The following is a 19,861-nucleotide window of genomic DNA, read 5'->3' as shown; positions in this document are numbered from 1 at the left end:
GGCATAACACAAGCCATACCATACCGAAACTGTAACCCTAAAACCACGATACATACCTAACCGTGAGTAGATTGAACCATTGCACCCCTAATGTATATCAACAACCCCTAATCAGAAAAAGGTGGGACAGTATGGAAAACGCAAATAACAAAAGAAGGAGGTTATTTGTAAATTTACCTTGACTTGTTTTTCATTGCAGACAATACAACGTCACATTATTTAATGTGTTCCTCATGATTTTATTATTACTCTTTTAAATGAACAAATTCCAATGTTGGTTTTTGCAACACATGTCAACAAAGTTTAGCAACTGAAGACACCAATTGATCATGCATTTCAGGTGTAATTTTGTCACATTTTTCCTGCAAACAAGTCTTAAGGTGAAAAAGAGTACAGGGTCTTCGTAGTTACATTTTGATTTTGTGCTTCAAAATGCCCCACACATTCTCTATTGGAGACAGGTCAAGACTTCAGGTTGGCAGTCAAGTTCCTGTATCCTCTTACTCCACAGCAAGGACTTTGTAATGTGTGCAGAATGTGGTTTTGCATTGTCATTGTCAAAATATGCATGGTCTTCTCTGGAAAAGAAGACAGTGTACTGTGCTCATGAATCTCTATGTACTTTTCAGCAATAAAGGTGCCATAACTGAAGTGCAAGTTAGCTTTGCCAAGGGCACTGACACAACTTCATACCATGACAGACTCTGGATTTTGGACTTGTTGCTGGATGATCCATTTCTTCTTTGGTTCGGAGCACACAGCGAAATACTGATTCATCTGACCACAGCACATGTTGCCACTGTATGATGATCCATACCAAATGCCTCTAAACACAGAAAAGTTGACGGCGCTTCTGGAGACTGTTAACATAGATAACATACTGTGCCTAACACTTCCTTTAGGCACAGTATAGTTTTAACTGGCATTTGTGGATGTAACTAAGTGTTGTGGTAATTGACAAATGTTTCCCAAAGTAGTCCTGAGGCCATTTGGTGATATCACTCATAGATAAATGACGATTTTTGATGCAGTGCAACCAGGGGCATCAGAGATCACGGTTGTTCAGCTTAGGCCTGTGCCCTTGTCCTGTATGCACTGAAATTTCCCAAGATTCCTTTAATCTTTTGTTATGTTCTACACTGTTGAAAGTCAACTATTCAAATATCTTCCTATCTTTCTTTGAGGAACATTGTTTTGAAACATTTCAATAATTTTCTCATGTATTTGTTGGCAAACTGGCCAATATTAGCCCATCTTTGCTCATAAAGGACCTTTATTGGCTGCTGTTTTTGTAACAAATCATATTTGCAATCACATGTTGACATCACCTATTTCAAATCACATCATTATTTAACTAGTTTACCGAATTACTAGCTATACATTGCACCTGTCTCAACTTTTTTTGGAATCTGTAGGAGGTCTGAATTACATGAAAGGATGCATATTTACAAATTAAAGTAAGTTGATCTGACAAAACATGAAATATTTTGTGTTCATATTGCCTGCAATAAAATACAAGTCAAAGAAAATTAGGAAATTACTACTTTCTTTTTTTTACTTGTGTTTTCCATACTGTCCCAACTAGGATACCTGTTGCCATTATGGCATCAGTACCTTTGTAACCGGTATGAACTGGACTGAATCAGCATATGAATTTCGGTGCCTAATTTTGGTTCCACAGGTGCTGTGACAAGGACATAAGCAGCATCAAGGGTGCATCAAAGGCTCACATAAGTATGCGTTATGTCACACCATCTTTAAACATTTAATTCTAAACAACTTTGATGGATACTGACACAGTTGATACACAGGATACAGTTGTTGATGTTAGACGTTTGTTCTTGTTACTAAGATTTAGAAGGCAAAGCACTCAGTACGGCACATCTGAAGAGCAACTCACTTCATCAACACACATGATAGCATTCATCACATTTGCTTAAACTAAGTATTCTAAAGTATGGCTATATTTTACAAGCAAGGATTCTGACACACCAACATGTAAGAAATGCTTTACAAAAGTTGCGTGTAAAGGGGTAAACATACCATACTTATACAATTTTAAGGCCTCATGAAATTAACTTAAAGCCAGAAGAATGCGCTGTCTTTGACAGCTTGCAACATCACCTGTCACTTTCAGTGAGTATGTTTACCTGGACACCAATACTTTGATTTTAATATGGTTTAGACAATACTCTTATTAAGAGTCTACAATGTAAACAGCAATTTTTGATTACCTTAAAGGACCACAGACACCCGCTTCGTGAAATGCTGAGATTTTTTCTTTCCATTTGGCTTGCTGTATTAAATTCCACTAAAACAAAACTCATCCACAAGTTCTTACTCATTCTCATTTAATACCTCAGTTTGTCATGAATGACATGTTCCTGAATGAAAGTGAAACTGCCAAACTGTAGTCGAAAAATTTTAAATTAAAATTATATGAAACTGTGGAGGAAACGTGGATAGCGTGGTGATGCAATGACGTTAAGGGATCTATGTGCTATAACATGTAACATTGAGCCATGAAAGTAGACATTCAAAAAAGCAACTCATATTAATACTGTAATTATATTATTGTCTTATTTGGATAAGGCAAATAATTAGATTTATGATGTCCATGCAAATGTAGTCACAAGCCCTAACCCTAGAATAAAGGACTTTACAGATTTCGATGACAGTCTTTCCACAGGTTAGTAGTAAGGTAATGTAATGTTAATTGCATAATGCAAAAATTGCATTCAAGCTAGCAAATAAATGGTCAAAAGAATTATATTAAAACAATACAAATATATAAATTTTAAATTGATGTATACTTTAAACATAGTAAAAATATACAACTATATTGTTCATTTACAATAATAAAAACAAAAAAATCTAATCATTTTGTGCCTCAAAAGTGTTGGTTTAGGCACCGTTTTGGCACTGGTACCATTTTAAAAGTATCAATTTAGCACAGGTATTGAAATAACCTCAAACGATAGTCTTAACTTTTTCTGATTTGGAGTTGTGTATATGTATATGTTTTATATGTAAATGTTTACATGTATATTATAAACTTACCCGCTCTTCAGATTGTGCAGTCCCAAAGAAAATGGGTATGAATGCCAGCCAGATGATGCAGGTTGTATACATGGTAAATCCAATGGGCTTGGCCTCATTAAACGTCTCCGGAACTCCCCTTGTCTTGATTGCATAAACAGTGCATGTGACCATCAAAAGAATGCTATAGCCCAATGAGCAGATAAGGGAAAGGTCTGAGATATCACACTTGAGAACACCACGGGCATTTTTAGGGTCTTGTGTGCGCTGCTCACCATAATCCACAACAGTGTGTGGCGGGTCCACCACAAACCACACAAAAACCCCCATTAACTGAACTGAGATGAGGCTGAAGGTTATGACAAGTTGGGAAGCAGGGCTGATGAACCGCGGTGCAGCGACTGAGCACTTTCCCTGCTCAAAGATCCTATGGATGCGGTTGGTCTTGGTAAGCAGGGCAGCATAACTGAAACACATACCGAGCCCGAGAAAAATCCTCCGGAAGGAGCATACTGCTACTCCTGGTGCTCCTATCATTGGGAATGTGATGACATAACATAAGAAAATTCCTGTTAGTAGCACATAACTCATTTCCCTGCCAGAAGCCCGGACAATTGGGGTGTCATTATAACGAACAAAGGTCACCACCACAAAGGTGGTGGCGAGGATTCCCAGGATGGCAATGAAGACAGGTACCACAGCCCATGGTGAGTGCCACTCCAGCTTAATGATAGGGATTGGCTGGCAGCCTGTGCGGTTTTGGTCTGGCCGTAGCTCGTACGGGCAAATCTGGCACGTAAACTCACTGGCCTGATAATGGTAGCCTTCACAGCGCTCACAATGCCAACAGCAGGGCACACCCTTTACAATCTTTTTCCGCTCACCCATCTGACATGGTAGGCTGCATACAGATGTGGGCATGACATCGTCACCACTTGCCCATTGCATGGCATTTATCTGAAATGAATAACATTAGAATTGTTAAAATAGCATTTACATTTTTAAAGACTATTCTACAGAATAAATTAATTGTATAAATATATTATTTTTGATAGTCCACCGTAAACATTATACCACCTGTAATTCATTTTGCAACTATATTGCCACTAACAGTCAACACTTTACCTAAAACAGACATTCTACTAATTATATGCAACTTTGCAACCATGTGAACATATTCTAGAAACTCTTATCTAAATGTCTGCCCAACCTAACAGTCTACCCTAAGTGGTTGCACAGTTACTGACTGTATAGTTAGAACTGCACTCAAAAAAGTCAACAAGCCACTTCCTCGATAAGCAAAATACATGGAAAAATGAAATGAGTTTAGTTAAATAATTCATTCTATGTGTTTAAAACTAAATGACCAAATAATCATATTATTACAACTTGTTGATTTAATGAGATTTAAGCTTCTCACATGAACGACTCTCTCTGATGAGTTACTGTGCGCCTCCATAACAATAGGTGGCAGTATGCACTTATAAGCTGGTTCGCATACCCCCTAAAAACTACATAAGAAGTCACTGTGCATACTTAGCTTAATAGACTTTTGGGCTGCGTTCGAAACCGCATACTCAATGAGTAGGTCCTCAATTTTAAAAAGTACTTACTTAACGAGGACTAAAAGAGTAGGCACTCAACAGCTAAATCTCAGAAGATATCGAGATTTACTGTAATATTTTATTCTATTGGCATGAATAGTGTACTGTTACTGTAGGCCACCCAAAAGTGATGTTCATCTTCATGCAGTAGTGCTTTAGTCTGCTTATTTTACATGACCAAAATTTGAAGCGGGGAATAACCATTTTAATTTATTCTATTCCTTAAAATATATATTTTTAATATCAATAATGAAAGACATCTATATAAATCAAACAAATCATATATATAAATGAAACAAAATACCAATGAACATTTGTTTTATTTGCCACAGCTATGCAATAATAGTCACTAGACAAATGTAGCCAACGTGAGTGCATATTCATTTTCAGTCAAAATATGAAATAATGTATACATTTTTGAAAAATTATCATTTCATTTATTGACTATAAAAGGAAACATTAATATATGATTAAAAGAATAAATAAAAAATAACCAAGTAAAATAAGTCCACGACACATGAAACAGCTTTATTCAAACTTGTTCTACAATTATGTACAAAACAGGTTTTGCAAATGATCATCAGGTCTTCATCTGTGTTTGTCCTCATCATCAGCATCATCACTGCTGCAGTCAGACTAAAGCAGGGTCAAGACATGAAGCTGTCCATGCCCGAGAAACCGATTCTGAGGATGAAGAGACCACAGCAACATCTGTCAGGGTCTCATTCACAGCACTACAGCATCTCCAACATCATCTCCAGCACACTGGTGCGCTTCTTTCACCTCAATGCACATGGCACCAGTCTGAGGACATTTCTGATCATACAAAGTAGAGAAGTAATTTTTACAGAATAATGTAATTTTGTGTTTGAAAATAAATAAAAATAAATTCCTCATTATCACCTATACAAATGAACAGATAAAACAAATTTTACTTAGGGGGGCATCTCTTTGCTTTCCAATAACTTATGTTTTAAAGCATCCTCGTCCCGTTTTTCCTCTATATTATGAAGTATCCTCTTGTCCTGCTTCTTCTTCTCTGTGCCGAATGCTGTCCCATGGCCTCCTTGGATAGGTAAGTAACCATATGAGAATATTCCGGTGTCTGGGCAGAAGCAGTAGGACATCCGAAGATATTTCGCCTTTGTTGATTACTGAAGCTTCAAATGTACTTCTTTCTTCACGTACGGTTTTCTCCTATTATTTTATATGTGAGTATGCCCATTTCTAGGCAAAGTGAGTGTACATACAGCCAAATCTTGCGATGATTGAGGGATATCTCGCCAACTCTTTTTTTTTTTTTTGAACATTGGGGATTCAAACATACTCAATCGCTCACCTGCTACTTTTTCCATACCTAGTAGAGAAGTACGCGGTTTCGAACGCAGCCTTGGATTTCTGCAGTTGTGGTGTTCCACATGTATCTGGACAACTTATAATTGTCACAAGTAACTTGGAGAACAAAAATGCACTTGGAAGAAATTTAGCATTTTATCGATTTATGCAAGATGGCGGCGCATGCACAACGCGAGGCTCAGCATCTCTCCAGTTTCTGCAGTTTTGCAGTATTATTCCTGCTCATTTCAGGTCTGTTCATGCAGAATAGTGGTGCCTTTACATCGTACACCCGACAGGAAATTTTGGATATTGGTTTGTGCATTTCAAACAGTTTTATTAGCAATCTAAGCTAACACCACACCGGCTCTCTTTACCCAGCATCTTTTTCGCTAATGTACGGTCACTGGTGAACAAAATGGATGAGATTCGATTGCGCATCAAAAACAGCAAAAGATTATGGAACTGTAATGTCATGATTTTCACAGAAACATGGCTAAACAGTGGGATACCAGACAACGCTGTATCGCTAATTGAGCACCACACATTCCGAGCAGACAGGACGGCGGATGACTCCGGTAAGACCAGCGGCGTAGGATTATGCATTTATATTAACAAAGCTTGGTGCACAAACTCTGTCGTCGTTGGTAGACATTGCCCTGCTAACCTGGAATGTCTAATAGGTAAATGTGGACCATATTATCTGCCACGGGAGTTCACATCCACCATTATAACTGCTGCTTATATTCCTCCTGATGCTGATGCCAAGCTTGCTATGAACGAACTTCATGCAGCCATCAGCAAACAACAGACTCAGCTCACTCGGAGGCTGCTTTTATTGTTGCAGAGGATTTTAATCACTCAAACTTAAAGACAGTGCTCCCTAAATTCTATCAAAACATTTTCTGCCACACAAGGGGAAACAAAACCTTAGACCATGTTTACACAAACATGGCTGAAGCATATGCTGTGACCCCCCTCCCCCACCTGGGTCAATCAGATCACCTTTCTTTGTTTCTCACCCCCAAGTACTCACCCCTTATCAATCGTATGAAGCCATCAGTGAGGACCATCAAAGTGTGGCCAGGGGGGAAGACTCCACACTCCAGGAAAGGTTTCAACACACAGACTGGAGTATGTTTGCTTCCAAGGCCACCTGTTGCTCTTACACAGACATTGACAGTTACACTTCCTCTGTTCTGGAATATATCAACACCCCCATAGACAGTGTTACAACCCAAAAACAGATCACTACATACCCGAATCAAAAGCCATGGATGAACAAGGAGGTGTGCCTCCAGCTGAAGGCACGCAACACTGCTTTCGGATCAAGGGATGCACAGGCCCACAGCACTTACATGGCTAATCTGAAGAGGGGCATCAAAAAGGCCAAGCACTGTTACAAGTTAAAGCTAGAGGACCACTTTTCCAACTCTGATCCTTGGCGCATGTGGCAGGGCATCCAGGCAATCACCAACTACAAACCCAGCCAGACCACACCCACAGCTACATACGTCTCCTTCCTGAACGAGCTAAATTACTTTTATGCCCGCATTGAAAGAAACAATAAAGAACCCTACACCAACATCAACCGACCACTTACCTATGACACTCACCTCCTCAGAAGTCTACACCGTACTGAGTCGGATCAATGTGCGTAAGGCTGCTGGACCAGACGGTATTCCTCGGCGCATCCTAAAAGCATGTGCAGAACAGCTTGCTGGTGTATTCACAGACATTTTCAACCTGTCGCTTAACCTAGCAGCTGTGACAACATGCTTTAAAACCACCTCTATTTTGCCAGTGCACAAACACTCCAGCCCAACATGCCTGAATGACTACTGCCCCGTAGCACTCACACCCATCATCATGAAGTGCTTCGAACGGTTGGTCCTGGCACATCTGAAAGACTCTCTGCAAACTAAACTGGACCCTGGACCCGCATCAGTTTACCTACCATGGAAACATATCCATAGCACTGCACTCTGTACTCACGCACCTGGGCAATAAAAACACTTACGGTATGCACAAATGCTGTTTGTTGACTTCAGCTAAGTATTCAACACTGTCATACCCTCTAAGTTAATGATCAAACTAAGAGACCTGGATAATTAAACATCCCTCTACAACTGGATTATGGCCTTTCTGACTAACAGACCTCAGAATGTTAGATCAGGCCACATCTGCTCAACCACCACCACACTCAAAACTGGTGTACCACAGGACTGTGTGCTGAGCCCCTTCCTCTACTCCCATTTTACCATCGACTGTAGGCCTGTTAACAGATCCAACACCATCATCAAATTTGCAGATGACACCACAGTGATTGGTCTAATCAGCAATAATGATGAGATGGCCTACAGGGAGGAGATACAGCATCTGGCCACTTGGTGCACCGACAATAATCTGCTCCTTAACACCAACAAGACCAAGGAGCTCATTGTGGACTTCAGAAAGGGACGAACAGGCTCACATGATCCCATCCACATCATTGGGATGGCCATTGAGCCTGTCTCATCCTTCAAGTTCCTGGGGACCCACATCTCAAAGGACCTTTCCTGGACCACCAACACCTCCAGCCTGATCAAGAAGGCTCACCAGCACTTATTTTCTTAAGGCAACTTAAGAAGAACCAGCTTTCATCAGCCATCTTGGTGAACTTCTACTGCTGCACAATAGAAAGCATCCTGACCAACTGCGTCACAGTCTGGTATGGAAGCTGCTCTGTTGCTGAGCGTAAGACACACCAGCGGGTGGTGAAAACTGCCCAACACATAACAGGAACCACAATGCCAACCCTCGAGGACATCCAAAGGAAACACTGTCTGTGCCAAGCACGCAGTATTCTGAAGGACACCTTTCACCCAGCTCATGGACTGTTTTCTCTCCTGCCTTCCGGCAGGCGTTTCAGGCTCCCCCGGACAAAAACCACTAGACTGATGAACAGCTTTTTCCGCAGAGCTGTCTCCCTCTGTCTCCCTCATATATTCATATATTGTACATCTGTTCATAGCTAATACAACCTGTATATAATCTTGATAGTACATCCATCTGTAAATATCACCATAGTTTTTCAATAACTGCACTTTATAACTTATACCTGTATCCTGCACTTGCTGCTATTGTACTGCTGGTTAGACCTAATTGCATTTCGTTGCATTGTACTTGTACATGTGTAATGACAATAAAGTTGAATCTAATCTAATCTAAAGTTGAATCTAATTTAAATTTTGCATTTTTGTTTTCACAATTTTTTTGACGTTTTTTACTGGGGCATAAAAATCTGGGTATCTTTCATCTATTCCATATCTGTTTTCAAACAAGAAAAGGAAAACTAGGAAAAATGACACTTTTTGATTTTACTTTTGTTCACAAAAAAAAAAAAAAAAAAAGATTTTGGCTTAATTTCCCTTTTTTGATAAAGGAAAGGAAAACAAACAACTGCTGAAACGCCCATTTTCCTCTGATTGGTCAAGCAAATCCGAGCTTGTGACATCGCCCTCAAAATAATAGATCTCTGTGAATCTATACCCAGACTTTTAAGTTTTATTATTTGATTATATATATATATATATATATATATATATATATATATATATATATATATATATATATATATAAACTAAGTTTACATATTCTGTCATTTGATCAGTTAAATGGCTTACATTTATTGCTTATGAATAAATGAAATACAAATGTAAATTAGCAGTATTATTACACATTTAACATTAAAATAAGATCATAGTTTTCTGCCAAATGCTGTGCACCTGATGCCGAGCCAAAATAGCCATTTCTGAGCATCACCTGGTTTGCATGTATGTGTGTGTGTGTGTGTGTGTGTGTGTGTGTGTGTGTGTGTGTGCGTGTGTGTGCGTGTGTGTGCGTGTGTGTGCGTGTGTGTGTGTGCGTGTGTGTGTGTGTGTGTGTGTGTGTGTGTGTGTGTGTGTGCGCGTGTGTGTGTGTGTATATATATATATATAGCTGGACAGATGCTCTCCTAGACAGCAGTTGTGGTTTCTTTAAATGGGGTGCTAGAACAAGTAAGCTCGGCCTAAAAAGTGAAGATGCAGTCTTTTAAATGGACTGATATTGCAAGAGTTTTGCCAACTGACTGTATCTGTTTCAAATATTTTCTGGAAGTGGAACAATTACTGATGCCCAGTAGATCTTTATTTGTAATTGGTATATTATTAAATACCATTGTTTTCCTTTTTGTTACCATTTTTCAGCTTTTAAAAAAGTTATTTACAAATGCTCTTGTTATAAGTGTACGTTTATTTGTGTTAATGTATAAATGTTAATTTTTTTTGTTCCACGCCATGGTTTAACTTAAAAGACACTAAATTATTTTAAAAAGATACTTTGAGACATATTGTGTGGATGTGAGGCAAGATAGCTATGTTTGTAATTTAGTGAAATCATAGTGAGCTGGCTGCAAATTATTATAAGTATTAATTATTTCGCTACAGCTTAAAAATTATCACAAATTTTTGCTTAATATTACAAATGCATGAATTTATTCATGTTTCTGTTATTATATTTTGTTTGTTTGTTTGTTTTTTTAACCAATGTTTTACAAATCAAAAGGGTATATAATGGATTTTTTTTTTATCATATCCAAAATGGCAAATGTCTGATCATCCATGTTAATGTTCATTTTTCGGGTTGTCAGGCCAAGGTTTGTTGGTAAGACAAAATGAAAGTATTGATGGCTTGATTATCAGGGTTCTTAAGAGCCAAGATTTTCTTCACTAAATGTTTTACACATTATTACTTTAATGAAGACCTAAAAGTGAAGCAAACAGTTTGAACTGTATGTTAATGTCTAATTAAAAATAAAAATGTTAAATTGTTTGCATATTATATGTACTTTTTGGGTATTACTGAACTTCAATGCTGCCAACTAAGACAAATCTAATTGAAGCAGCTAAATGTATTTAATAACCATACACGGACAAAAACTTGTTCATGTAACAAGGACACATATTGTTGAGTTGAAGTGCTTTACTGACATTGAGTGAATAAGAATAAATAAAATCAGACAAACATAACACAATACAAACATTTTAATTCAATTAGCTGCAAAGATGTTAAATAGACCTATTAAAACCATGTTGAATTTTGTGTTCATATAACACATTCAAGGCAGTTCAAGTTTGCTTGATTTGTTTAGATGCACAATGCAGGCTACGATTAAATCTAATTGATTCAACAACTAATTTTGAGTGTATGTACAAAGTGGACTACAAGAAATGTAAACAAATAAAAACTGATGAAATCTATGTAATTTAAATGTCCTGTTATTCTTCACTAATCAGAAAGCTCAGCTAATTATTTCTTTCTTTCTTTTTTTCTTTCTTTCTTTCTTTCTTTCTTTCTTTCTTTCTTTCTTTCTTTCTTTCTTCTGAATTATGGTTGTAAACGTACAGTTTAATTGGCATACTCATTATACCATTTACACTATAATCATCTTTATCTAAGTAAATAACTATTTCATAGATGGCTTCTATGAAATACATATTGATGTACATATTAAAGGAATGTAGATTGACTCCTTACATTTAAATGCAGCTGATCTGTCCAGTGGCCAATGATTCTGTACTCCGTTGACTTGTTTGTTATCTGATACTGGTAGATGTCATAGCGTCCAGGAGCATCTCCGTTTTCATTAAACACCACAAGGGTCTTGGCGCTTCCTGTCCGAAAAAAAAGCACAATTTTAATTGTCGTATCTGTGCAATGCTGAATCAGATGCCTTCAGTTACATAGCCTCTTGAGGCTAAAATGAATCATTAAGCAACGCAGATATTTTTTGAGACACAAAAACATCAGGATCTCTGTGTAAACAAAACATGCATAATGCTTTAGATCCATTCAACCAACAAATATGAATAAATTACAAACAGTGCAAGCTGAAAAAAAAAAATCAGGTCACATTCTGAGCAAAACAATTCACTAAACTGCTAACAAAGCATGAGAAGATCTGCATCGTTTGTTATCTATTATTATACAAAATCATTCCATCATTATGAAGCCCTGGTGAGGTTTCTCTGGCCTAAAGGAGTCGTCTCAGATGAGCAATTTCAGCGGCATACAGAGCAGATAGTGAGGAGGGAGAGTTTGTATCAAATGAGCGTCTCATGAGATGGGGAATCATGCATTATTAAAACACCTGCACACAGTCAGCCACGGAGTGAGTCTGGAGGATTCCACTGGAAATGCACTTGCTGCTACCACACACATTTGATCTACCAAATTATCAGATTACTCACTGAGAGCATCACACATTCTACACACATAATCACACACCACACAATTACCTGGTGCTTAAGCAGTGATTCCAAATGACAAATGCATTAATTTGTTGCCACAGCTAGGGGTCACAAATAGCGACCACTAAAAGTGAAATAATTAATGTCAACTTTAAACGTTTTTCATAACTACTGTACAGTAGGTGACTTTTTTGTAAACTATGGCTGTGGTAAAATTTTAAATGCATATATAGACATATTTTTTTTCCTAACAAAACAAAAAAACTTTTAAAAAAACTGTAACAAACAAAATAACAAAATAAATAAGTAGAAGACAACACATCAAATGCCACAACAAAGCAAAAAACGAAACCCCATTCAGTGGTGTAAAGTAGCAAATTACAAACTCTGAAACTACTGTAATTGAGTAGTTTTACTCAGGAATTTTCTTATTAGTTTTAAAAATGTGTACTTTTTCTTGTGTCTATGGAGATTGACTAAGTAAAAAAAAATCTGTCCTGTGATTTCTGTTTAATCAAATCGCACATTGAAAGTAAATTGCATCCTACTGAACTACCTGAAGACATGGGAACTTTATAATTGGAGTAAAGCATTTGTAAGCATCAAAAGGGTCCAAGACTGCACGTCACTGATGAGAAGATAAAGGATGTTTACTGTATGATGACTGAAATTGTCAAATGACCTTAAACAATAACTAAATGCACAACAGAAGGTTACATTTTCACACACACCTGCATAAAGTGCATGTGAACACATTAGCTTTTCAAAGTGCAATACTAACTACTCATTACTCTTGAGTACCTACTTTTTACTCGCAACTTAAGTATTATTTAAAACAGATAATTTTACTTTACTTGCACCACATTTCTGGGCAGGTAGTTCTTTTACTCAAGTGTGATTTTTCAGTACAACTTCCACCACTGACCCATCCACTAAACACAGCAGAAAATCAACACCACAGCAAGAAACAAACAAAAAGCAAACTTAAGTAAAAGTAACATTACCTGCCTAAAAATGTAGTGCAAGTAGTATAGAAGTATTTGTTGTAAAAGTAACAAATTTAAATATGAGTAATAAGTAGCCCTTTTAAAAGTACTCAAGAGCATTGAGTAGTGAGTATTATGCTGTAAAAAGCTAATACATTTACATGTAATTTGTGGATGTATGTGTAAACGTAACATTTTGTAGTGGACTCATTATTGCCCAGCAGGCACACATCATAAGAAATTAATATTAGATTTGATTAAGTTTGATATCAGGCGACGAAAATTCTATGTCTAGCCAGTGTCTTAGGACAATGTTATTTTCATGTCCAATAACATCAAATGACGTTGATATTTTGATTTTCGGTTGTGTTAGAAAGCCAAAAACCAAAATCTTCATAAACATCTTAAACCAGCATCATATTGACGTCAAATACTGACATTTATTTGTCAGTTATGGCAACCAAAACGATGTTGGGGTATAACTTCAATCTGACATCATGTTGACGTCTTCTGGGTCTCTGCTGGGTGTTAAAGGCCATTTTGCTTTTCATACAGTAATCAACCGTCATTTTTTCATCAGTGACAAGCATCTTAATAGTCTCTGGGTCATTGCGTCTAAAGATTTTAGACATCTTCTTGGACACTTTTAATGCTTCCAAACAGTTTGCTGCAATTATAAATCATCCTTGTCTTGAGTAAGTCCATTATCATGCGATTTACCTCTTTACTTTTATGTGCAAATTGATTAGACAAGAATCAGGACTGAATTTTCTAATCCCCACATACAAGAAAAAAAGTAAAGTAGTGACTACAGGTTAAAGGAAAGTAGAGATGTAAAAGTACCAATACTACCCTAAAAATGTAGGGGAAAGTAAAAGGACACATTTAAAAAACATATATTTAGTAAATTAAGATTTCTGAGAAAAAAAACTACTCAGTTACAGTAGTTTGAGTACTTGTAATTTGTAACTTTAAACCACTGATAATATACAATTGAAGTCAGCGTTATTAGCCCCTCTGAATTATTAGCCACCTGTTTATTTTTTTCCCCAATTTCAGCTTGACGAAGAGAAGATTTTTAACACATTTCTAAACATAATAGTTTTAAGAACTCATTTCTAATTACTGATTTATTTTATCTTTGCCATGATAACAGCACAGAATATTTTGCTAGATATTTTTCAAGACACTTCTACTGTATATAGCTTAAAGTGACATTTAAAGACTTAACTAGGTTATTTAGGTTAACTAGGCAGGTTCAGGTAAGTAGGTAAGTCATTGTATAATGATGGTTTGTGCTAAAGACAGTCAGGAAAAAAATTATCTTAAAGGGGCTAATAATTTTGACCTTAAAATGGTTCATAAAAAGTAAAAACTGTTTTTATTCTTGTTGAAATAAAACAAATAAGACTTTTTCCAGAAGAGTAAATATTATCAGACATACTGTGAAAATTTCCTTGCTCTGATAAACATAATTTGGGAAATATTTGAAAAAGAAAAATCTAAGGGGGGATAATGATTCTGAATTAAACTGTATATATATAAAAAAATCATTTAAAAGCAATTAAAATCATTATAAAAATTGAAAAAAAAGCAAGCATAAGAAAAAAATAAATTTAGCAAAAATATAACATTTAAAAACAGTACTAAAATTAAATAAGGAAATAAAAAGAAAAGCAAACTACATCTTAACAAAAATGTATAAAATAAACTGAAAATATAAACTGTCAATAGCATGTTTCAGATAAAAGATTCGTTGTAGACTTCCATGAAAAAAAAAAAGAAAAAAAAAAGATTTTCTTCATTTTTGCTGTATAAAAATAATTTCAAGACAAAGCTGGCAGAAGCCTCTTCATCTTGATGCAGGACACTGACCATTCTCCAATCAAAGTCTTGATTGCATCCTCTCGCTTGTGCAATCCAAATGCCTTGTCAAAGACTGTGACAATATGGAAGAAATGATTAGAGAGTGGAGAAGATGTTTTGATTAAGCCAAGTCTTGGTTTAATCACAGGTTAGGCCTCATTCTCAAGACTTGCAATTACAACCGTGGTAATTCAAAGTGGCATGTGGAAAGCCGAATGTGGAAAGGAAACATGCCTATAACGAACAAGCTCTCCTCCTGTAATTTATGCACTGCGTGTAGGCACAAGTTTCGACTTGATCTCTGCATTGCTTTTCACAGTGCATGCATTGCAAATATCATCCGCAGTGGAGTGAATCACTTTTGTTCACTGCCTGAAGATGTATCTCATTATAACACACCATAGCTAATATTCAGCATCAACATTGAATCAACTCAAGTGTGTTTTATTTAAAGAGAACAACAGCGAATGAAATGACTTAGAGGAGAATTTAGGTAAGAAGATCAAAAATGTGAATCATAATGACCAATGGGATGATCTGAAAAATCTAAGAATTCAAAATTTCAGCCTTGGTTATTAGGCAAGATATTCACAATTCCCATATGACAGGCTATTTTTAAACTGCTACATATCTTTAATTTCCTGTGAGGGAAATACCTTTAATGGCCTCATGGAGGATTGAGAAAGGTTAATTCTCATAGTTAGTCAAAGTTCAGCCATATTGGATGTTTTAGATGCACATTTTGTCCTTGTTTTGTAGCAAACCAATTTTTAAATTAATAAACTAAATTGGCTGTAGTGTATAAGTGCATATGTAAATTAGAGTGTATGGATGTTTCTCAGAACTGGGTTGTTCAACAGAAAAAAACTCAAATTGTTTTTTTTTTTTTTTAGTAAATGACGGTAAATTTTCTGTTTTGGGTGAATTACCTCTTTAAGGCAAACATAGTGTAAGGATAGTGTAAATGTATATGCCACATATTTACAAATAATATGCCAATTGAATGCACTTTTTGAGTTAAAATGGGCATATTTTAAATGGTTTACTAAAAGCTGCACTTGTTTTGCACGCGGCTCATCCCAGGGCAGCAGTTTTAAACTTTTAAAGAACTTTTAAAGACGTAAGAGAGACTAGTGCTCGCTGTTTCAAGTTAGTTGTATGAATTTACAAATCTTGAATATCACAATAGTTTTAAATATTACAATTGTAACAACATAGACTGAAACACTCTTTCACAATCAATAGCTGAATTAGTTGTTTCATAGTAACATAAAAAAAGACGACGCACCTTTATTTCCTTGTCAAAAGGAGCGAGCTGCGCCTTATGTTTTTGGAAAGGAAAAAAACATTTGCTGTGATCAGACATATTTGTTAACTCGTGGGATGATAACGTATGACCACACGTGCCTACATACATATTTGCCAAAGAAGAATATTGCTGTTTGATACAGACAAAGTTGCCAAACCAGCGTTGATGCTGATAGCCTCCTAAATCTGTGTCATAAACATAACAAATATTCTTTAGCTTTCATTTTACAGCTTATAAACCATGTATGCAAATTAATGAAATATCATAATTAAACCACAAAACTGTTTACAAATAGTCAACATATACGCACATTGTCATTGTCTATTCATCACACAGGGCGCACACTTTAACCGCGAGTAAGAGAGGAAATATCAAGACATAACCTTTAAAATAATGATTTCTATTAAAAATTTAAAAAGTTTTGTAATATAATAATAACAGCAGGGTATTAAATAAATGCATATTTCCCGTGGAGGGAGCAATTTGAAGAGGTATGTTATTTTTATTTGACAAAAAAAAAACATAATTGAAAAAAAACAACAACAAAAAACAGCCTATGCCGGTTCTTAAAAGGATCAGTCAGTGTTTTCGTTTTGTTCTCTAAATGAACTACTTAAGTGAAAATAATTTAGGGCAGGCCTTTTAATTTTATTCATTTTATTTGTTTTATTCTGTTTTTCTATGCCATTGGAAACACACAGTTGCGTGAAGATGATCTGTTGTTATGTTCTGATATTAATATGCTATCATATAAATCAGTATTTTAAAATGCAATATTTAATGTGTCAGACAGACACGTCAATTTGTTTAAATAAATTTAATAATAATTTAATAGTAATTTGACCAGTTAATTGTTATTAACCGATTAACGAGCCGCGGTTGTTGGTTAGCAAAATTAAACGAAATGAGCATCCCTAATATATATATATTCACGAGTAGCAGTGCGATATGGCTGTATATCAGCACTGGTGGGAGGCGTGTGTTTTTAAAGTATTTTAACTCTTTTAATATACAAAAATAAAAAAACTCAAATATACAATAATTAGTCATAAACATATCAAAACAAACACAGATGTGAACAATTTAAAACCATAATTACAGTTTTTCTCAGTCGCTTTGGTACATTTTCAGATCAGAATTGAAATTTGCAACACAAAATAGGTGCTTTTCTTAAAACAACACGTATAAATAGCAAAACACCGTTGGTTACCTGCAAAACCCAGTCTTATATTCTAAATCCTTAATTCGTCTCTTAAAACTAAACGTCTGTATCACTGAACACGTCAGTGCCTTTAGAATTATGAGTTCTTCTACTTACTACTATTATTATTATTATTATTATTATTATTATTATTATTACTTGTCTTCTCCCTGATTTCCCATCCTCCCCTTTCCTCGACATCTTTGTCATAAATGGTATTACTTTTATTTTTTGTTATCATTATTATTATTATTACTGTTCTGACTTGTCCTGTTATCTTTTCATTATCATTATTACAAGTATTTATACCATTATCATTAGTAAGGTTGCAGTTGTTGTAGTTGTAACGGTAGTAGTTGTAGTAGTAGTAGTAGTAGTAGTAGTAGTTGAAGTAGTAGTCATTGTAATAGTATCGATTGTTATTGAGTAATTGTTACGGAGATTATAGAAGTTGTAGTTCATGTAGTAGTAGATGTCATTGGTATAGTAGTAGCAGAAGTAGTAATGGTGTGGTAGTTACAGTAGTAGTAGTAGTAGTCGTTGTTGGTGTAGTAATATCAGTAGTAGATGTTGATGTAGATGTAGTAGAAGTGATTGTAGTAGTAGTAGTAGTAGTAGTAGTAGTAGTCGCAGTAGACATTGTTGTATTAATTGTAGCAAACGCTATAGTAGTATCAGTAGTGGTAGTTGTTGTAGTAGTATCAATATTAATAGACACTTTATTAGTAGTAGTCGTGGTTGTGGCTGTAGTAGAAGCATTAGTAGTTGTAATATAAGTAACTTTCTGTAGTAGTAGTTGGTGTAGCACTTGTGATTTATTATTATTGTTGTCAGTTATTACTGTTGTCCTTTCTCTCTTTTTACTCTCATATTTACTATCATACATTAATAAGCATTGTTGTTACTCCCTACCTCTGACTGGTTTCTTTCTATATGTTTTATCTATATCTGTGACACTTGCTTCATTTATTGACTGTTATTGTTCCTAATGTATGTACTCTAACCTGTCCACCAAGTTACCTTTACATGCATACACACACTCACACGCACACACTCACGCACATACCAGTACCTGACTATATTGTTGATGTTTTTGTTTTGTTGCTTTGTGTTTGTTATCTGTTGATGTTTTCTTGTATTTGTATGATTTTTGCATATTCTAATTAAAAAAAAAAAAAAAAAAAAGAATTATGAGTTCTTGTGTCACTGTGTATGGCAAAGACAGTCAAATCACTTTTGTATGTTGTCAATATGTCACAACCTGCCTTCCTCCTTTTTCTGTTTTTTCTTTTTTTTTTCTTATGTGACCTTCACCATGTGCTCCTTTGTTCTAGTTCCTGCCATTACGTTCATCACCTGTGTTTCATTCATGTGTTCAATCATTGTCATTATCCCCCTGTGTATTTAAGTACTTGTATTCAGTTTATCCTTTGTCTGGTATTCTCCATGTTGATGTTTGTCTTCACTTCATGGTCTTCCTGTGTTCATTGGCATAAATGTTGTATAATAAATATACTTGTTATGATAATCCTAAGATCCTGTACAATCCTTAAGTGAACCCAGGCATTACACAATACTACAGTGTACTCTGGAAGGGTGTTCTGGCATAAACAATGGGAATTTTATTTTATTTTTTGCTATTTGTGCTGTAATTTGTTGACAAATCATGCTATTGTGATATAGAAAGAAAAAGACAGCACTGTATAGCACAAAGAAAAATGAGAACCTAGGACAACCTCCTTTTAGACCTTCATTAGAAAAGTCAAAATTTAACTGGAAGAAATTTGGCAATTGTAGAAAGATTTAGAAAAAAAAGTCTAATAGAAATGTATGGAAAAAGTCATTATGACAACTTGTTCAGCCATTTTGCATGTAAAGATTTATGCCATGAACAATGGATCAAATGTTGTGGGGCTGGACACCAAGATAACACATTTTGATCAACATGACATAAGCAATTGATAAGGAAACAGCAAAGAACTGCACATCATCATTTGCATGGATGAACAAAAGCATTTGCAACAAGGAATGAGAAACTGCTTTTCTGAATTGCAAAAGTGACACCATGATGTGAAGATTGAACGGGTAGTTTTGAGAATTTCAATTCTGATTTGAGAAATGGACCAAAGTGACTGAGAAAAAAACTGTAATATTTTCTCATTTGCTCCAAATTCAGTGGAGCACATGAGTTTGTATAGCACTCACACTTACACACACAATTTTATTTTATTTTTTCAGCTTATTCTCTT

The 19,861-nt window shown here is 35.7% G+C and overlaps 1 protein-coding gene across 2 annotated transcripts in view; it reads right to left on the bottom strand.

Moving 5' to 3' along the window:
* Positions 1–19,861, bottom strand: part of grm8b (glutamate receptor, metabotropic 8b) — a 316,204-nt gene that overhangs the window by 60,013 nt on the left and 236,330 nt on the right. For both annotated transcript variants that reach the window (XM_001922020.7, NM_001287539.1), the window contains 2 exons: positions 11,538–11,674; positions 3,061–3,996 (listed from right to left, as the gene is read on the bottom strand). In XM_001922020.7, coding sequence (XP_001922055.2) covers positions 3,061–3,996; positions 11,538–11,674 — 1,073 coding nt within the window. The remainder of the gene's footprint in view (positions 1–3,060; positions 3,997–11,537; positions 11,675–19,861) is intronic.

Source organism: Danio rerio, chromosome 25 (assembly GCF_049306965.1).
Source record: "Danio rerio strain Tuebingen ecotype United States chromosome 25, GRCz12tu, whole genome shotgun sequence".
In the NCBI taxonomy this organism is placed as follows: Eukaryota; Metazoa; Chordata; class Actinopteri; order Cypriniformes; family Danionidae; genus Danio; species Danio rerio.
This window is presented reverse-complemented; position numbering and strand designations above follow the sequence as displayed.